This window comes from Tenrec ecaudatus, chromosome 7 (assembly GCF_050624435.1).
Source record: "Tenrec ecaudatus isolate mTenEca1 chromosome 7, mTenEca1.hap1, whole genome shotgun sequence".
Classification (NCBI taxonomy): Eukaryota; Metazoa; Chordata; class Mammalia; order Afrosoricida; family Tenrecidae; genus Tenrec; species Tenrec ecaudatus.
The window spans coordinates 130,860,138-130,878,400 of NC_134536.1; the positions used below are offsets into that span (position 1 = coordinate 130,860,138).

The window sequence follows — 18,263 nt, forward strand, 5'->3', positions numbered from 1 at the left end:
TTGCTCTTCAGTAGTTTTACAAATTTATTTTAAAAAATAACAAGTGCAATGACATCAATGATTGATCACCTGTACTGCCCCTACTCCTGTGGGAAAAGCCTTCTGTAGAGTTGAGTCCCAAAAGTAAATCAAGACATTATCATCAGGCACCCAGTAACGAGAAGATGCTGTTGGCCCAGTGGTATACACACTGACATGTTCAATGTACCATTACAATTAAAAAGCTCAACATGGACAATTATCTGGAAAAGAGTGCACCAAAGAGGTGAAATACTATGCATGACACCAATTATTCATTTATCCATCCACTCTGTGTTCAGTAGTAATCACTACAGTCACGAGGACGAAGATGTAAAAACTTCTAGTAACAAAAGAAAAACACCAAACTTCAGACACCCCCACCGCCCCCGCAGCTGTGGGCTAAAATGACCACAATAAAGGGTCACATGTTCTCAGAAATGCAGTGATGGAGTTAACAATTTAAGCATTTTAGATTGAAAAAAAAAACACAACCTAAACTCACTCGTTTTCCCACCCCATGCAAAAAAAAAAAAAATCAAAATTTAAGAATGAGGTTGAAAAAAATGAGGTTGATCTTATGTACAAACTTACAGACACAAATAAATAGCAGTTTTGAATGGTTCTTGGTTTAAGCACTAGAGATTACATTTGAGGAATTTCTGAAACCCTGCATTTTAAAGATTCCCAACTAATGAATATTAACTCATTGTTCTTAGAAATAGAGCCATCAAATCAACAAATAGGGGTATGTGTGAGGGGGAATACTGAATAAAGGTATTATTTGTAACCTATCTGACGAGCCACAAGCTTCTAGTGGAGTCTACCAAAGGGCCAGCCCTCCTGACAATGTAAGAAGCCAGGACAAATGACTAGATTCCAGGGACTAGGAAGAGTTCCCCCTTCCTATTCCTTTGCATAGCTCTGTCATCTCTACTTGTACCATGACGACCCTCTCCTCTGTGACTTTTCCTTTAGGGCGCTCACTCCTCTCCCTCTCAATACAGTTAGAGTGAAGTTCAACGACAACAGCGTTTCCTTCCTTCTACAGTAGTCGGGAACTCTTGGAGGCTCATCGCCATTCTCCCAGGGTTCACCCTTTGAGAGAAGAACTAGCTTGCGGAGTCACAACCCACTCCTGGAACTGTGGCTCAGTTCTTGCCCTGCCAGGCATTTCTGTCTCGTCTGGGGTGTTCCTCCAAGTTCAGAGGCAGCAGTGTGGACACACTTTTCTGCACAAGGGCTGTAGAGACGGGAAAAGGGACTTGGGGAGACTCAGCACTATGGGAAGAATGAGAAGACAATTTGCTCTTGGTGGCCTGCTCAGCACAGGGCAGACTGCCAAGGACTGTGTTTCAGACTTCACCCTTTTCACACTGATGCTAGGTGTGAATGCAAATGGTTTTCTTCAGCTTAATGACTCCCCCTAGACATCGACAGGAAGACCTGGAACAGCATGCTATGTGACAACATGTGCATGAGTAGACAGAAGGCTTTCCTTCTCAGAGGCTGAACACACACCAGCTCTTCTACTTCCCAAATGCTAGCCCCACACCCAGGATCGGAAATCTCTACTTCTGCTGTGGGGAAACTACTACAAATGTCCTCAAGCACTCCAGCATAGCAACTGCATCATCATTTTGTTTCCCACGTCAAGGTCCAATACCCTCTAAGTATGTCTGAGAGCTGCCGTAGTTTAGAAGCATGATCCAGAGGACCTCTCAGCAGACCACCAACTTGTCAACGTGAAAGGAAAGAGATTCCGCGATGGAGTTTTAAGTGCTTAAAACTCTTTTCTTGGCTTGTGTCCAAAACCACCAATCTGCCATTTGGGGAGACCGAGATTCTTATTACCACAGAGTAGATGAAGGTACCTCAGAGAATTTATTTTCATAAAAAAGGATGGAACTTCCTAGCTTGGAAGCCAGTTCTGCATACAGCTGTCCATTCTGTTAGATGGAAATCACCACCAGAGGGAGGGATGTGTTCTAGTTAAGTTCCTGTGAGGGTGGGGGAGGAGTATGGCTGTGGGCTCCCGCCTGCAGTTAGGTTAACAAAGCTGTTCTCCTCGGCTGAGATGGCTGGCTGGCTTTGTCAGTCACGGTAAGTGCTGTATTTGGTGCTGCTGAGCTGGCAGGGATCCCTTGCATCATCGAAATCCACGAAATGTCAATGTCATCAACAGTCTGAAACCAGTCCTGACTGAAGGGTGAGACAAAGGCTTTCAGCTTCAATTTGCCAGACAAAGCGGCAAGTATAATACTGAGCCACTTATCAAAAGCTAAGTGGCCTCTGTCCTGCCGAAAAGGACAGAATATGATCATGAGTGCCCTCAACTCTCTGAAGAGTTGACCGATTTCCTGGATCCGTGGCAAGGAACATGGCCTTCATCAACTGCTTCATGTGACCCAAGGTTAGGACACTCGGATGATCTGTGTCATTGCTTTTTCATCAGCCTCGTTAGGATCCTAGAGACAGAAAACACAATAATGACAATTACTTGCAAAAGGAAACATCAGGGACGTCTTGACGCTATGTCTGCATACATGGCTTAAAAAGCTTCAGCCCCATTACGAGAGACGTGACCTTACAAAGATTCAGTTCTTACAAGTTTAATATCAAACACTGAAGATTTCCTCTTGCCTATGCAGAATAGAAAGCATAAGGGCAGAGGGAAGGCCAGGAGCAGGAGGAAACAGAGCTGGACGTGGCAGACACTAGACACACTGGTTCTTTGGCAGTTTTGGTACACATGCTGTACAGATGAGAAGGTGAAGGGCCTTCAGGGAATGGAATGAGCTGTGCATGTAAAGGTCACATTACAGTGTGGAAAGTGGACCAGAAGGAGAGGAGACAGGAGGCTGGTTAGGCACGTTACATTCATCTAAGCAAAAGACGGGAGAGGTTTACACCAGACTGTTAACAATGGGCAATAAAGAATAGACTCATCCAAGTTAGAGTTTAGAGGTAAACCCAAGAAGACTTCTTCATGTGGACAGTTCCAGCTTCACAAAGTGGGTCAATGTCCAGATCTCTTGTTGAAATGAGTAAAGACAGGTTTCTAAAACCAGGTGAATCCTGGAATTAAATTGCTTCTGCTGTACGACTGATTAAGCATTTTGCCTTAGGTAAATTACTTAACCCCCTCCTAGACCTACGATTCTGTATTTGTAATAAGGAACAAAGACCACTGGATCAGAGGCCTTTAGTACTGTAATTAAGACCAAAAGGAAGCTAAGAGGTAATGTTCTATCCACTTTAGTGAACTTGAGGAACACCAATGTTCCTCAGTGTGAACGGCAAGATGCTGCTGCCAAAGTGTTCAAGCCAAGAAAAGCATGCAGTGAAAATGTGGCTTCTTACCTGCATATGAGGACTATCTTTTTCCTTTGGAGAGAAAAACCGCCCACCTTCACCACGCTTCCGGGCCATGGCATGGCGGTGCCGAGACTCATGCAGGTATTTCTAAAACAAGTGAAGGGCGCCTTAAGCACTTGTCAGACGAGCATAGTTATTTAATGCCCAATCGCAGTCTCAAAAACGTAGGTAGCTATGATCAACCACACGAGCAATAATTAAGAATTACAGAATGGAACTATGGAATATTGTATATCTGTAAGATATCCCACCCAATAAAAGGATTTTAAAAAGAATTATGAGAAAAGGATTTGGAGAAAGCACTAACAGTATAAGGAAGCTTCTAAAAGTTCTTGGAAAAGCTTATTATCTTTTAACTTCAATTTTTCAATGAACTTGTGGAAACCCTTTCATGTCCCTGTGTAGCTTCCCTAAAGCACCACACCACATGGACCATTCCCTAGTTCCCAATATGCACCCTCCTGTCCTGCTTTAAAGTGGATTGGTGCTGACCCAGACCTTAAAGAGCGCCCCACTGCATTTCCAGGGAGGCCTCTTTCTCTCTCCCATGGTGCAGTGGTGGGTTTGAGCTGTAGCCCACCAGACTATGGCAGTCACATAATCTCTCAATTGAGTATGGGATAGAGGCTAGCTTGCCAATTAGGTCACAGCTTGATGACTTCATTTGGAGGCGCTGAGGAGATACATAGCTCACTGGAGGCCAGATACACTCTCTCCCTTTGAGACATTCCTGGTGACAAGCCACATGGAACTACGCTGATGGAGCCGGAGGAGCCATGCGGAGACCCACACCAGCACTGAGATGCTTCCACCACCACTGGATCCACAAGACTTTTCACCCACTGGCCTGTGATCTTCCTGCATTCGGTGTCATTGCATGTGTTGCATGAATCTGAAGAGGAATTTATATAGACTGGTATCGGACATATGGGCCAATATTGGACTTATGGACTTGATCTGGACTGGGTTGGGATGTTTTAATATACAATTGCCCTTTCTAGAAAATATAAGTGTCTATCTGTTTCTCTAGTCAACCCAAACTACCACAGAGACCATTAGGGTTCCTTTCTGGTTTAAGAGCAGAACAAAATTTTTGTTGGGCTGCTAATAAATGGACTGCATTTCCTAGCCTTACTTGGGGCTAAGTGTGCCATGTAACTGAATTTTGGCTAACGAGATAAAAGTGTAAGTATCATATGGAATTTCCTGAAAGTTACTTGCAAGAGAAGGCGTATTTTCCGTGCCCCCTTTTAGGCAGCCATGTGCGTTATGAAAAGCCTGGGATGAATATGAGAGCACTGACAGAATGGTTCTTCAGACAAATGTCACCAACCAGGGAACAGTTTACCTTGGAACTTCTTTTATAGCACTGTTGTTTTGTTAGCATCATTGTAGCTGCATTTAGCAACAACAAATAATAGCTTGTACAAAAGGACAACAACCACTGAACTTCAATTATCTGCAAAGTACTTCAGGACACAAGCATACAAAAGTTAGCTTCCAGAATGGAACCTTGCTGCCGCCTCCCACAGCCCGCAAGATCACACACACCCTCCTTTCCTTTGGGATCTTCCCCTCTGCCTCTAGCTTAGCCCTGGCTTGTCGTCTCTTAAGAATTCGGTGGTACTGCTTGGCGTTCACATAGAGAGGCTCTTCCTCCAGCATCTCTGCTCCAGGGAGAGGGATTCTTTGGATGGCGGGCACAGATCCAGCCCCAGGCACCATCTGTATGGAGAGGAACCCAGAGCTTATTAGTGGCAGAGTAAGGATGTGAGCTTCCTGCTCCGTATTACCTTTTTCCTCATGAATGCTAAGAACAGCAGCTTTTATTGAGTGCTTGTTTAAATGTAGACCAAATCCTAGACAATGTTTATACGAGCAGTCAATATTTTTAACAGACAGCCCACTGATTCGGCCCTGGGAGTGTAGTAAGGGCTACCCTGAAGACACACAAGCCAGGCTTAAGTCACATACACCATGGCCACAATTCCTAGGAATGACTGCTAGTAATTAATGGCAGGAAGAGCAGTGATACGGTTTCACCCACTGCCTTCAAATCCCTGCAGCATTTTCAGGTAAACATTCAACTGCTAACCACAAGGCTGATAACTCAAACCCGCCAGCTGCTCCAACAGAGAATGCTGAGGCAATCTGCGCCTGCCAACTGTATAGGATCCCCGTGAGTCAGGATCGACTGCAGGGTCGGAAGTTGGGTTTGAACGATTTAGATGTACAGGTGCTCACAGACAGAGGAGAATTACCCCACAGCATTTCTGAGGCGGAAATCTTTATGGAAGCAGGCTGTCAAAGCTTTCTCCCATGGAGGGGCTTGTAGATTTGAACTGCCAACCACTGTACCATCAGGTGCCTCCATAAGACATGAAAGTAGCCCAAAGGAAAATAGGTACAGATTGACCAAGTGATACTAGACACAGTCATGTAAATGCAATTGCTTCATATAACTGAACCCTAATTTCTGTAAACCAATAAAACTTTATACTGTACGGACTGGGGGGAGCAACAGGTTCCCACGTCTGCTTTTCTCAACTACAGTCACCTCGGAACATGTCCTTAACTTCTCCACTGTAGGCCCAGTGGACCAATTTCAATGTAAGAAGATCTGGCTTTCACCCATAGCACCCCATGCTCCTGCCTCTCCCTTTATCTGGCTTCTCAATATACATCATAGTATTTCTCTATTGGTTAAAACAGTCTGATTCTTACTTTTCTTATTTTTTTCACTGTGAGCACTATCTTTCTACTTCCCCCATATTAGTGCCAGACCTCCCCTCATTACTTTTTAAGATTGCATAAAGCCAGTTGTTCACATCCATTTATTCACTGCTTTCATCTCCAGAGCCTAGAATAGTCCCTGGCAGATAGTGGTAAGCGCCCAGGATAAATTATGGTCCATTGCAGTATTTATTTAAAAAGAGATCTTTGAAACTGCTCCTCACCCCTCCCCGCCCTGCCTGGATCACTCTCAGTCCCAAGAGGTCACGATTATTTATAGGTTTTTAAGAAACAAAACCAAACCCATTGCTGTAGAGTCGATTCTGACTCCTAATGACCCTAGAGGCCAGAAGAGAGCTAGCTCCTAGGGCAGCGGTTCTCCACCCGTGGGTCGCGATCCCTGGGGGGGGTGTCAAATGACACTTTCACAGGGGTCACGCAATTCATAACACTAGCAAAGTTATAGTTATTAAGTAGCAACAATAATTTTATGGTTGAGGGGCCAAACAACATGAACTGTATTACAGGGTCGTGACATTCGGGAGGTTGAGAACCGCAGTCCTAGGCTTTGCAAGCTGTGAATCTTCATAGCAGACGACTGCCACTGAGTGGCTTGGTGGTAGAGGAGCCCTTCACCGCCCTGCCACTAGGGACCCTGTTTTTTAAGGAAGAATCAACATGCAATCTCCAGAGAACGTCAGCGAGGTTCATGGCAAATGAGATGCCGAATGTGAACACAGTAAAAGGCTCCCTCTTCTTACCATGACCATCCCTCCTGAATTGACGACATTGCCTGCCACCGGCAGTGTTACAGTGACAGTCCCTTGCCCGCTACTGGTTGTGTTGGTATTGGCTCCTGTCTGGACAATCTGGGCTCCTGCCAGGCTGGCTGCTGGGATGGTGATCATGCCTGAAACAGGGACTGTAACTTTAAGAAAATAAAACATAAAACAAACAAAAAACAGGCACACAGAAAGAAGGGAGCACAGTTAGTCCCTCTTCTACCTGGCCCACACTCATGCACTCTGAAAACCAGCGCCCTCCAAAGCCACAGGAGAGAAAAGGCACTTTTTCCCTCACTGCCTGATATGCCAGGTCCCAGCTCTCAGTACAATCTCTGCTTACACACAACATTTCTCTGGGGATTCCACTCCGTTCCCACAGCGACACAAGGAGTTTGGAGGCCTCCCTCTGTACTTATGGTGCTTGTGCGAATGAACACTCTGCTCTGGGAGATGATTTTGAAAAAAAATGGTTTGCTCCAAAATAATGATGAGACTTTCACTTGCATGACTGATAATTACAATCACGTCAAGCATTCCCAATCACCAGGTTACCAATAGATGGGTGTAAGGTATCAAAAAAATACTAGGATCGCATTTGAAAAATCCTAAGCAGCACCTGACTGTTGGAGCTCACCAGTCTGCTGGAGATCCTCTGAGGGCTCAGTCTGTTTCCAGAGGAGCGGTTCGAGCACATGCAGTTACGGTAACATCTGGAGCTCATAAAGGGCAAACATTTTAAGCTCCAACATAGTTGTAGAACCTAACTAACATGTGCGCTCTGTGTAGATTAAGCTGAGAGATGTCTCCCCAAACCCTCAAGTCCAGTTTGAGGATGTCTGTGCTTCTATCGGCAGTTTTCTCTGATTCCCAGTCCATGTAGATTCACATCGTGTTTCTAGAGCACACCCCGCTCCTCATAGGAGCTCTCCATTATATGTGTCTGTTCACATGTTTGCACCTCACATCCGAGTTCAGTGGGTTTGAAGCCTGGACCCTGCAGTTAAGGAAACCCAATGTCCACGTAGGCAGAGAGGTCTTTTGGGAAAGCATGAGCAAGGAGGGGCCTGGGGAGTGGTGGAAACAGGCTGCAATAGCACTCTACATGTCAATTTGATTTCTGGTCCGTTTCTTCTTCAACCAATTAAGAAACACTTAGTTTTCAATCTTCTATTTAGAAATATTTCTCCCCAAAGAGCATTAAAAGGTTACCTAATCAACGGAACCAGTCTTTTAACAAATATGGGAGGAAAAATTCCTACAAAATCAAAGTTGGTCATGAAATGGTGACAAGGAACCAACAAATCAATAGAAGCCCAGAAGAAATCTCTTTTACTTTCAAAATATATGTTGGCTAGAAGTGCATTACTAAATCGCCAAAAGAGGGAGTGGCTCAAGGCACAAAGAGAATCCCAAAGAAATATACTTCAGGGTGCCTTACCTTGCTGAAGAATGGTGCCGTCTGCGTTCACGGGCTGGTAGACGATGGTCTGCCCTTCAGCCGTCTGCGCCACTTGCTGACCCTGCACAGCGATCTGCTGCTGTGTCTGCAGGAAATACATCACAGCGCTGTGCGGTTCATTCCGCAGACACCACAAAGAACAGGACCCAGTGGCACTTGTATTTGTTTTTAAGGCTCAATCCTTTTGGAATGGTCTTCCTCCCTTTCTGCAGTCGCTGTGGGCGGTTAAGTTGGTTCCCTGAGCAGAATGGGCCCAGAGGACTTCCCAAGGCGGTCATCTCCACGGCTGCTGGCCACGTTTCCCTCCCGCAGAGCTGCTGCTGTGCTTGCAGTGCACACCCTTTCTTTGGTGTGCAGCCACACGCGCGCCATGCACCGCCCGGGCTCCATGAAATATCTGGTTCAGTGGTCTGACCCTTTCAGGCCAAAATCTGCCGTGCACCAGCGCTGAGAGAGCTCGCAAGTTACCTGAGTTTGGCCAGCAGTGACAGCAGTCTGAGGCTGTTGGATGATGATCTGCTGGGTCTGGCCCTGCTGGCCCTGCACCTGCACAGCTTGGCCCCCCTGGATCTGGATCTGCCCTGGTGGAACCAACTGTATCTACAGAAGACAACACAAAGAACAAATGGAATGGGATGAAGCTCGTCTCTGGCAGTCTCTGGGTGGTGCCAGTACTCTAAATTCCTCTGAAAAACAGCAAGCATCCTGACGAGGGGGCAAAGGAGGAAACCCAAGTCCAAGCCTGCTGAACGTGTTTTCCATTCATAAAAGCAAGGAGGGAATTCTGGACATTGCATGCATGCTTGTTGCTATTATGGAATCAGTGTCAGTTTTTTTCAAGATATGATAGAAGAGACATTTTATACCTTGGAAGTATATGAATTCAATAAAAGTACATTTTGAAGAGCTTTTATCAATGAAATGCTGTATTTTCCTAAAACAATCCTGGGGGGCGGTGGTACAGAATGTTTTTAAAAAGGCTGCTTGTTACTAACTGCGGAAGCTGCATGCTGAATGCCTGTGGGTATCACTGTCCTGTTCCTGTTGCTTTCATCTTTGAACTTTACAAATGTTAGTTACTGTCCAACTTTAAGAGGAAATTCTGTAGATTAGATATGAAACCTTTAAACATAAACTTTATACTAGCTTACTAGACTCCATATAGTAATGACTCATATTTAATACATTAACTAAACAAAACTGGCTGCCATTCAGTTGATTCCAACTCATAGTGACCCTCAAGGTCAGGGTAAAACTACCCTGTGGGCTTCCGAGATGGTAAATCTTTTATAAGAGTAAAAAGCTTGTCTTTCTCTCCCTTGAAGCTGCTGATGGTTTAGAACTGCTGACCTGGAGGATTAGTATAACTTGTAACCACCCCACACCAGGGCTCCTTCATATTAACATCATACCACATTTCAATCACTTAACATTTCCCTCCTACCCTAAAGGTAATCACTATGCTATAACTGGCAAGAATTTAGAACAGATTTTTTAAAGAGCGCATCCACAAACAACGTGTTACTGTTTTACATTGAATAAACAAAACCATATTGTATGTATGTATGTATATTTCTGTTCAATCAACATTGCTCTCAGCATAAAGCTAGTTGAAACAAAATTAATCCATTCTCATTTAGTTTCTGGTTTGCTTCTAACAGAGCATGTTAGTTTTCCACTTGACAATTAATATTCCTCAAGTTTTCTGGGCTTTTCCTACTGCCTCCCCCTCTCCCCCACCGTCTTACTGGGGTCCCTATGTCCATTCTCCCTTCTTTCCTGCCTTCTGGGGACCTTGCCCTGTGGTTGATTACTCTGTGGACTAGCTCCTCCTGAGCGCTGCTTTCCCTTTAGGCCTCTCTGTTTGGCTGGAATGTGATCCGGATGGGTTCAGAACCAGATTGAAAGGGTGTATGAGGACCACAGCCTCAGCGGTTCCATCAATCTGCCAGACCACAAATCTGCTTTTTAAAATGTTTAATGATTTCATATTTTGCTAGCCTTTTGTGGTTCTAATTTGCATTTCCCTTATTAGCTAGTAAAATTAGGCTATGCCTACATGTTTGTCTGGCTTTTAAAATCGACTTGGCTCCTGGGTTGTGTGCTAAACCTCAGCTAATCATCTTGTATAGCAAGGGGTGCTACCCTGCTCCAGTCCTGCATGTCAGAGCGCACCTACACACACTGGCCTATAGCCTTTCCCTCGCTTACTCAGCACCTCTGCTCATTTGTCTATCTGGTTGTTAGTTTTGTACTAACACATACATTCTGTTCTGGATATAGATCTAAATATGCTAAAATTATCTTCTCCAAATCTTTACCTTATTTATTACCTTTACTCATGCTATACTTTGGTATTTTTTTCAAGGAAATCAAGTCTCTTAAAGGTTTTCTAAGTTTTAAGGGAATGCTTGAAGAAGGAGCTCATTGAATAGTGGTCCGGAACCACTATGTATTTACTATTCTAATGCCTTCTTTGCTTTATCATGACATGCATTAAATTGGAAGCATGGTTCTACCTTTGTGATAGAATGTTATTGAAAGTTTTGCCCTATCACCAACCCCCAGTGTTTATGTATAGAGTCCTGTCACTCCAGAGTTTAAGCTGCACAAACCAACAATTCATGGATCACACTAATGTTGCCAGCCTATATTGTTGTGGTTTCGTTTCCTCAGCAGTGTTTTAAATTCTATACCACTAGCTAGATTAACGTCATTATCAATGGAATGACCTCATGCCCCAGGGGAATGATTGATATTATTCTCTAACATAAAATGATAATGTCTGTGAGACATATAAAAATCATAGATACTTATGAATGGATCTAGGGTTCACATTTAATTCTAGCCTCAATCTAGGAGATTTATTTCTTAATGCTCACCTTCACTGAGTTCACTGGAGGATATGGGTTGTGTTAGTCTGGGTAGGCCAGAGACACAAATCAAGGGCGACTCCTAGGTGTATGAGAGTTTTACACCTAGTCCAGCCTAGTCCAGATCAAGTCCTTAAGTCCGATATTCACCCATATATCTGACACCAATCTATAAATTCCTCTTCAGACTCATGAAACACATGCAATGATGCTGAATACAGGAAGACCACAGGCAAGTAGATGGGAAGTCTTGTAGATCCAGGGGCAGTGTAAACATCTCAGTGCTGGCGAGGGTCTCCATGTGGCTTCTCCAGGTCCAGGGTTTTGGCTGCATCAGGGTAGGTCCATATGGCCTCTCCTCAGGGATGTCTCAAAGGGAGTCAGCCTTGTCAGCAGTCTCCAAGGACGAAAATCTAGGAGTTCCCAGAATTCTCAGGAGAATTCTTCGTATGTGTCTAGATACGTACCGTTTTCTTACTATAGAATACAGTCAAAATTACTACTCTTAGATCAAAAGATTTATGTATTAACATTTAAAGAGATAGTGAGATGCCTTTCCAAAAGGATTTAAAATTTTGAAAACTAGAGGGCTTTTTTCTCTATTTTCATTCTCGTACTGAGCGTACTTCATTTTTGCTAATCTGATGACAAACACTTTCCGGTTGTTAAGATCTGATAGTGCGCAGTTGTAGTTTGACTTTTGAGCGGCCATTGCAATGAGTTGTCAAGCTGCGCGGGAGAAGCAGGGTGCCTGGGGAGGGTTGGCTGGTGTAACAACGAGTAGAGAAGGGTGAAGGGTAAGGGACCACATCTGACCTCTGCCTCGGTGAGTGTGATTCTCCAATGCTGTGGTGGAGGCAGAGGTCAGACGCCGTCCCTGTGCTTTAGACGAGTGTCCTTCCTCTTTACACGTCTTCACACGGTCGTACTGGACGTCACCGGCGTGCGTTGCTGCTCTCAGTTTCCATGGAGTCACACTAGACTCAGAGGACCCCGAGGGTGCACACAACAACTGCGCTCGAAGGCTTTCAAGTTGTCACTTTCATTTTTTTACTTTTGAGGGCTCTTACAGCTCTTGTAACAATCCATAGATCAATTTTATCAAGCGCATTTGTACATAAGTTGCCTCCTCCACCCTTGTGGCCCCTTGATAAATTATAAGTTATTTTTTCATATCTTACAATGACTGCTGTCTCCCTTCCCCCACGGTTTGTTGTTCATCCCCCTGGAGGGGGTGGGGTGCTGTTATGTGTCAGTCATCACCATCGGCCCCCTCTTCCTTCACGAAGCTATAACTACCAGGCCTTACTTCTTAGGTACCATTTGGGGGTGCTTGAAAGCCCAAGAGTTAATAGTACAGAACTTAACCATTTGTGTGACTCTGTGACAAAGGTACAAAATGAACTAAACAAATGAGGTAAAATTAGATACGACAGCAATCATTGCACCATTTACAATAATCGATCATTTTAAACCTCTAGTCTGACAATCCGCCTCAATGTGTTTTTTTTTTACATGGCTCACCTGCTGCAAACCCTGTGTCCCAGACACAGGTACTTGCATGATGGTCTGACCTTGCCCACCAGGAACAGCCTGGACCATGATGGGTTGGCCAGTGGATGTGATTAACTGTCCTCCACTGACTTGCACCATTAATGGCTGCCCCTGGACCTAGAATGTAAAAAAGAAATAAGAACAGTGAAATAACGCAAAGACACAACCAGGCTTTTATCAAAAGGTAATGACGGGAATTATGCTGCTGCCTTCCTGGGGGAGGGGGAGGGGAGTTAAAGAGACATTAAGAAACTAGGTCTGGAAAGCCCTCAACTTATCTATTTAAATATCTACAACATTTGACATCTCTGATGAAATGAAGTTAAATAATTTTAGGTCAGATATGATGAACTACATTCGCCTTTTAGAAAGTCTCAAAAGGCACAAGGTATTTATCACCAAACAGGCTAAACAGATGATAGACACTTGAAACATCCAGGCTATTTGGCTTTTTAGACAAGTAACTAGGACTGGTCTTTCGGATGGCTGGAGAAGCAACGCGAGGGAAAAAGGATTGTGGTAAGGACGGTTAATACAGGTTCTACATTAAGCTGAAGGGGCTAAATAACTGTGCCCAGTAGATGGCAGGAGGCTGGGTGGCAAATAGCTGTAACAGCTTATGTCCCAGAGTCTCCTAAGTATAAATGAAATGTATACCTTTAGCCCTCGGCACACATTCTGCGAAGTCTAGATACATTTGTTATTTAAAATAGCTCACTATCAAAAAGTGACTTTAGATTTTCCTGCAGTTTCCCAGGTGGAATTCCTCATAACAGACCCTACAATATTAACATGCTTTAGCCTCAACAAAAACAATGTTAAATATTGAAAGCACCCAGAATAATCAAGTGTACAAATAAAATCTGCAACTTTCAAGTCCCTTTAAGTCAGCAGTTCTCAACTTGTGGGTTTCGACCCCTTTGGGGTCGAATGACCTTTTCACAGGGGTCACCCAATTCATAACAATAGCAAAATTAAAATTATGAAGTAGCAATGAAAGTAATTTCACAGTTGGGGGTCACCACAACATGAGGAACTGTATGAAAGGGTGGCGGCATTAGGCTGAGAACCACTGCTATAAGCAAACAGACTACTCTGGAAGCCAGAACATTCCTGGAGCTCTGTAACATCCAGAGTCCCAATTTAAAACAGGCCTAGCTAAAAGAATGCAAGGAGGCCCAAAGTAAACCACCTCAGAAATGTATTAAAATGATAGAGAAAAAAGGTCAACGTCAGCCAACCTATATTTAGGACACAGCAGCTAAAGCAGCTCCGTCAGTCCTGGATGTACAGGCTACTTACAAAGGTCACTCCCACCACCATCACCACCACCACCACCACCACCACTGGATCAGAGTCATTCAGAAACTCAAACCCAAGGTTCTATTAAACTGTCCCTTGGAGAAACTCCACTTGGCTTCTATGGATTTTATACAGCCAGATCTTATAAACTTCCTCCTTCCCTTTTCCAAATCAAGCACTCCCCTTGTTACACCAATGTCTGCATATGCTATGAGTAAAGATTAAAAAAACTTAGGGCACAAATAACTAAAAGAACTATTTAAAATTCTCAAAATAATGAGACCCCTAGAGAAAAAATTTTCATTATTTCCATAAAGTGTTTTCCATTTCTTTTAAGTCACAACTGTAAGTGGGAAAGACAAGTTTTAAGGCACATAAAATAAAGGGTCATTTTCATTTCTCCCCTCATCAGCATGCTACATGTGCACGATAAATGACATGGGACTCTAAGGAGCCCACTGTGTTGACAACGTAGGAACGGTCGATTACAAGGACACATGCACCAGACAAAAAGCCATTCATTCGGTTAAGAGCATGTTACGTTCCCATTCCAGAAGTGGTTAATGGCAGCCCCAAATTCTTTTTCACATGTCAATAAGATGAAGCAAGCATGAGTGGCATGAATAACAAGCTGTTGAAGTCTGAGATTCTAATCTACTTGAGAACAATTGCAAGCTCAGCATCTTTCAGCTGAATTCAAGTTCAGAATTGGTTGAGTATCCTAACCCTACTGGTCAGCAGGGAGAGGAAGCCTGGGAGGGCAGAGGGAAATGATTACAGTAGTTAACAGCAGGGCCCGTAAAGAAATGAAATGCCATTTCTACATGGCAGGCCCTACTTTCAATCATTTCCCAGTCAATGAAAGCAAAAAGGCAGCACAGCCAAATCTTGCCAACTTCCCCCAAAATATGCTAATTCTGATCAAATGAGCTTGCAGACAGAGAAGACTACTGGATACAGGCACTGATCACATTTATGACCCCTACTCATAGGACACTTAGCGTGAGGTTAAGGAACTACTATTGGTTAACCATTAATTTTTATACTGGTTCTAACACCTAAGATGTATACAAGGTATCAACCCCACGAGTCATAGGTAATTGTCACAGATCTAGACAGGTCACCATTTCCCCAGGAAAGGTAGTGGATAGGCGGCAAATACTAAGAAATTAACATGATTTAGTGATTAGAAAACTCCTGCCAACTACAAAGATAATTGTTCAGTTTAATTGCCCTTTTGGTAGAAATAAAGCTTAATTGATATATACAGGTACGCCCTCCAAAAAAGTCCCAAATCTACTGCCAGCAAGTCAATTCTGATTCACAGCAACTCGACGGGGCAGAGTAGAATGGACCGATAGGATCGCCAAGGGTGTAAATCTATATGGAAGCTGACAGCCTCGCCTTTCTCCTGTGGAGTAGCTGGTGGTTTTGAACTGCTGATCTTGTGATTAGCAGCCTCACCATGTCCATATATTTCCCTCTCTATTTTTCTAGCCCAGGTTCATGGAATTTTACCAAGCAATCTTGTTCAGAATCTCAACTCTGAGTAGGATCAAATGTCACTGGTAAGAATGCCGTCTCGGAGGTCCCTCATGCCATTTTCTTCCCAGGCATTCCCATAGAAGTAGGTGAGCCAAATGCGGCTTCCAGAAATTGTTACCTGGAGACTGCATGAAACATTAGGCATCTGTGAAGCCTCACAAACAAGTTAGCAGCACTGAAGACATGCAACCGACTTTGCCATTCTTACTCGAGAGCCAAGTACACACAGCACCAGACAGGATGGGGGAGGGGGCCATGCAGTGCTCACAGAGAATCGGAGAGGGCACCACTACCTGGAGGGTCTGAACTTGCTGGCCTGAGGCGGATGCCACCTGGGCCTCAGTCTGCAACTGGACAGCAGTGACACCACCCTGCTGCTGAGAACAGGAACAGGAAGAGCTTGAGATGTGGCAAGAAGGAAATGTATAGTTCAAGATATGAGACTGCCTTACCTCTTAGATGCGAGAGGGGCGTCATCTTCTGAAATACCACCCTATGCAAGACTTTCAAAACCAGACAGACTCATCGGTGGCATCACTACCGAGTGATGCCAGAACGACTGTCTGTAGCAATGTTATGCAGTGGTTCAGCACAAGCTTACTATGTTTTACAAGAATTAGATTTTTTTTGCAAACTCAGCTTGTATGTACCAATAAAGGAGCTTCTAAAATGTCATGTAAATTTCATCTCAAAGTCGCTTTATGAACTACAAAGCTAAAAACGATGTGCTGATTGAGTTCTTAACCCTCCTCCTGCGCTCTGCTCAGAGGTGTCATTTGCACGCATTGCAGCAATGTTTGAGGCAGGTGGGTATTTCTGTATGTGCTACAAGAATGCACTGCTCGTTTCCCGGACGCCGGTGTTTTCATAGGCTCTGACCTTGCCCTGGACGGTCTTTAAGTGTCACCATCGACTCGATGGCAGTGAGTTTGTTTGAAATCGTGTCAAATTGTATGGTGGTCTATTGACAATATTGGGCTAATTACTACTTGTGAACCTGTTTCAACGTTTTTGAGAATGTAGCAGTAATTAAAATGGAAGGAGAAAAAGTTTAAAGGCTTCTACCAAGTTACCAATAATGTCATGAAAAATGCTGTTTTAATGCACAGAGATCTTACAAAATAATTTAGTATTCACATAATTTTTAAAGCGTTACATTTAAGCAATTTTATCCCACAATTAAAATGCATAATTAACATGAAAGATGCTATGAGCCTTGGGAGGCTGCTACCACAAGCTCAGAAGCGGGAAGCCCCAGCCACTCCTCGGGCGGGACAGGGCTTTCCACTGCCCCACAGGGTCACTGTGAGTTGCAATCGATTGGCTGGCAGTGAATGTGTTTGAAGGACTCTGTATGGGCTGGTATGGGAAGAGATTCCATAGGTGGGGGAGTCTGACACTATGGGTTTACCTAGTGAGTGACACCGACCCTAGGAATACCGTGGTGGCCCACTAAGTGATAGCTGTTTAGCCGAAGGCAGCGGTATTGAAAACATTAACTCTTTATTCCCAGTAGAATAAAGGGTAATTCAAGACACACTTCCATGACTCAAAAGGGTCAAAAAAGTTTTCATCATTAAGGCAAAAATTATTAATGCAAACCTTCCTTATAAAGGTATGTGACCCTTTTGCTTATTCTAATGCTTTTTTCATTTCCTCAAATGAATTCCCAAGAATACAGTTATCAGGTTTTAAGTCTTGAAACTACAATGAAGAATTTCTAAGGCCTAAGATGGGAAGAACGGAGGTCACTGTTCTGATATCCCCAAATGAAGGTTATTGCCACCCAACCGAACTGCCACAAAAGTGGTATTTTCAGTGACTCAGTTTAATTTTCACATCCTCCCAATGGCAGGTTTAGACAGATCCCAAATTCCCTCACCAGCCAGAAGCCTGCTCTGATTGGAGGGCCCTTTATGGAAATCTCACCTCTGAGAGGACGGATGAAGCCAGCTGCCAGAATCACAGCAGCCAAATGGACAGCAGAGGCAGCGAGAAAGATAAAAATGGTTTTTTGTTTTTGTTTGGGAGTGGGGTGAGAGGGCTAAAATAAGCCCAGACATAAATAAAACACCAGAAAATATAGTCAGTATAAATTCAAAAGCATGACCTATCTTAATTTGGGATAAATGAGCAGCAGGGAATTCCTTTGACGGATGTGTTTGTCTAGTATCTAACCATGACTGTCATGCTAAACCAGAAGTCTTCACAATAAGCACTGTGGTGGCACCTGGGTTTGCTGTTGTGGCCAAGCACTTACTCAGCTCTAGCACATTCCAGAGAAGCAGCCACATTGTGTTTAGGGAAAGAAGAAAGAAAAAACACAAAGCTCCAAGATTCTACCTGAAAACACAGAAGTTGTGACTTCTAGTGACAGAAAGGGGTACTTTATTATTAAGTCAGCCCCCTCCCCCACCCCTCACAAAAAGAGAAAACAGATCCTATGTGGCCATGGGCTGGATAGAATTCTAACCAGAGGGAATCGAAGGGCAACCACAATAAACCTGTCTTCAAACAAAACACTTCGCACCAGTCCTCGAACCCCAGTATTTGACAAGATTAGGCATCTCAGATCATCCCCGCCCACCACAGTCCCAGACCAACCAACCGAGCGGT

General features: G+C 44.0%; 1 protein-coding gene across 9 annotated transcripts in view; it reads right to left on the reverse strand.

Moving 5' to 3' along the window:
- Positions 1 to 18,263, reverse strand: part of NFYA (nuclear transcription factor Y subunit alpha) — a 26,122-nt gene continuing 7,859 nt past the window's right edge. For 3 of the 9 annotated variants that reach the window (XM_075555140.1, XM_075555138.1, XM_075555139.1), the window contains exons 3-10: positions 15,938 to 16,024; positions 12,771 to 12,917; positions 8,842 to 8,973; positions 8,353 to 8,458; positions 6,891 to 7,057; positions 4,948 to 5,121; positions 3,382 to 3,483; positions 1 to 2,486 (exon numbers count right to left, since the gene is read on the reverse strand). In XM_075555140.1, coding sequence (XP_075411255.1) covers positions 2,433 to 2,486; positions 3,382 to 3,483; positions 4,948 to 5,121; positions 6,891 to 7,057; positions 8,353 to 8,458; positions 8,842 to 8,973; positions 12,771 to 12,917; positions 15,938 to 16,024 — 969 coding nt within the window. In that variant the 3' untranslated portion in view covers positions 1 to 2,432. The remainder of the gene's footprint in view (positions 2,487 to 3,381; positions 3,484 to 4,947; positions 5,122 to 6,890; positions 7,058 to 8,352; positions 8,459 to 8,841; positions 8,974 to 12,770; positions 12,918 to 15,937; positions 16,025 to 18,263) is intronic. The other 6 variants (XM_075555143.1, XM_075555141.1, XM_075555142.1 and 3 more) reach the window with 6 other exon arrangements.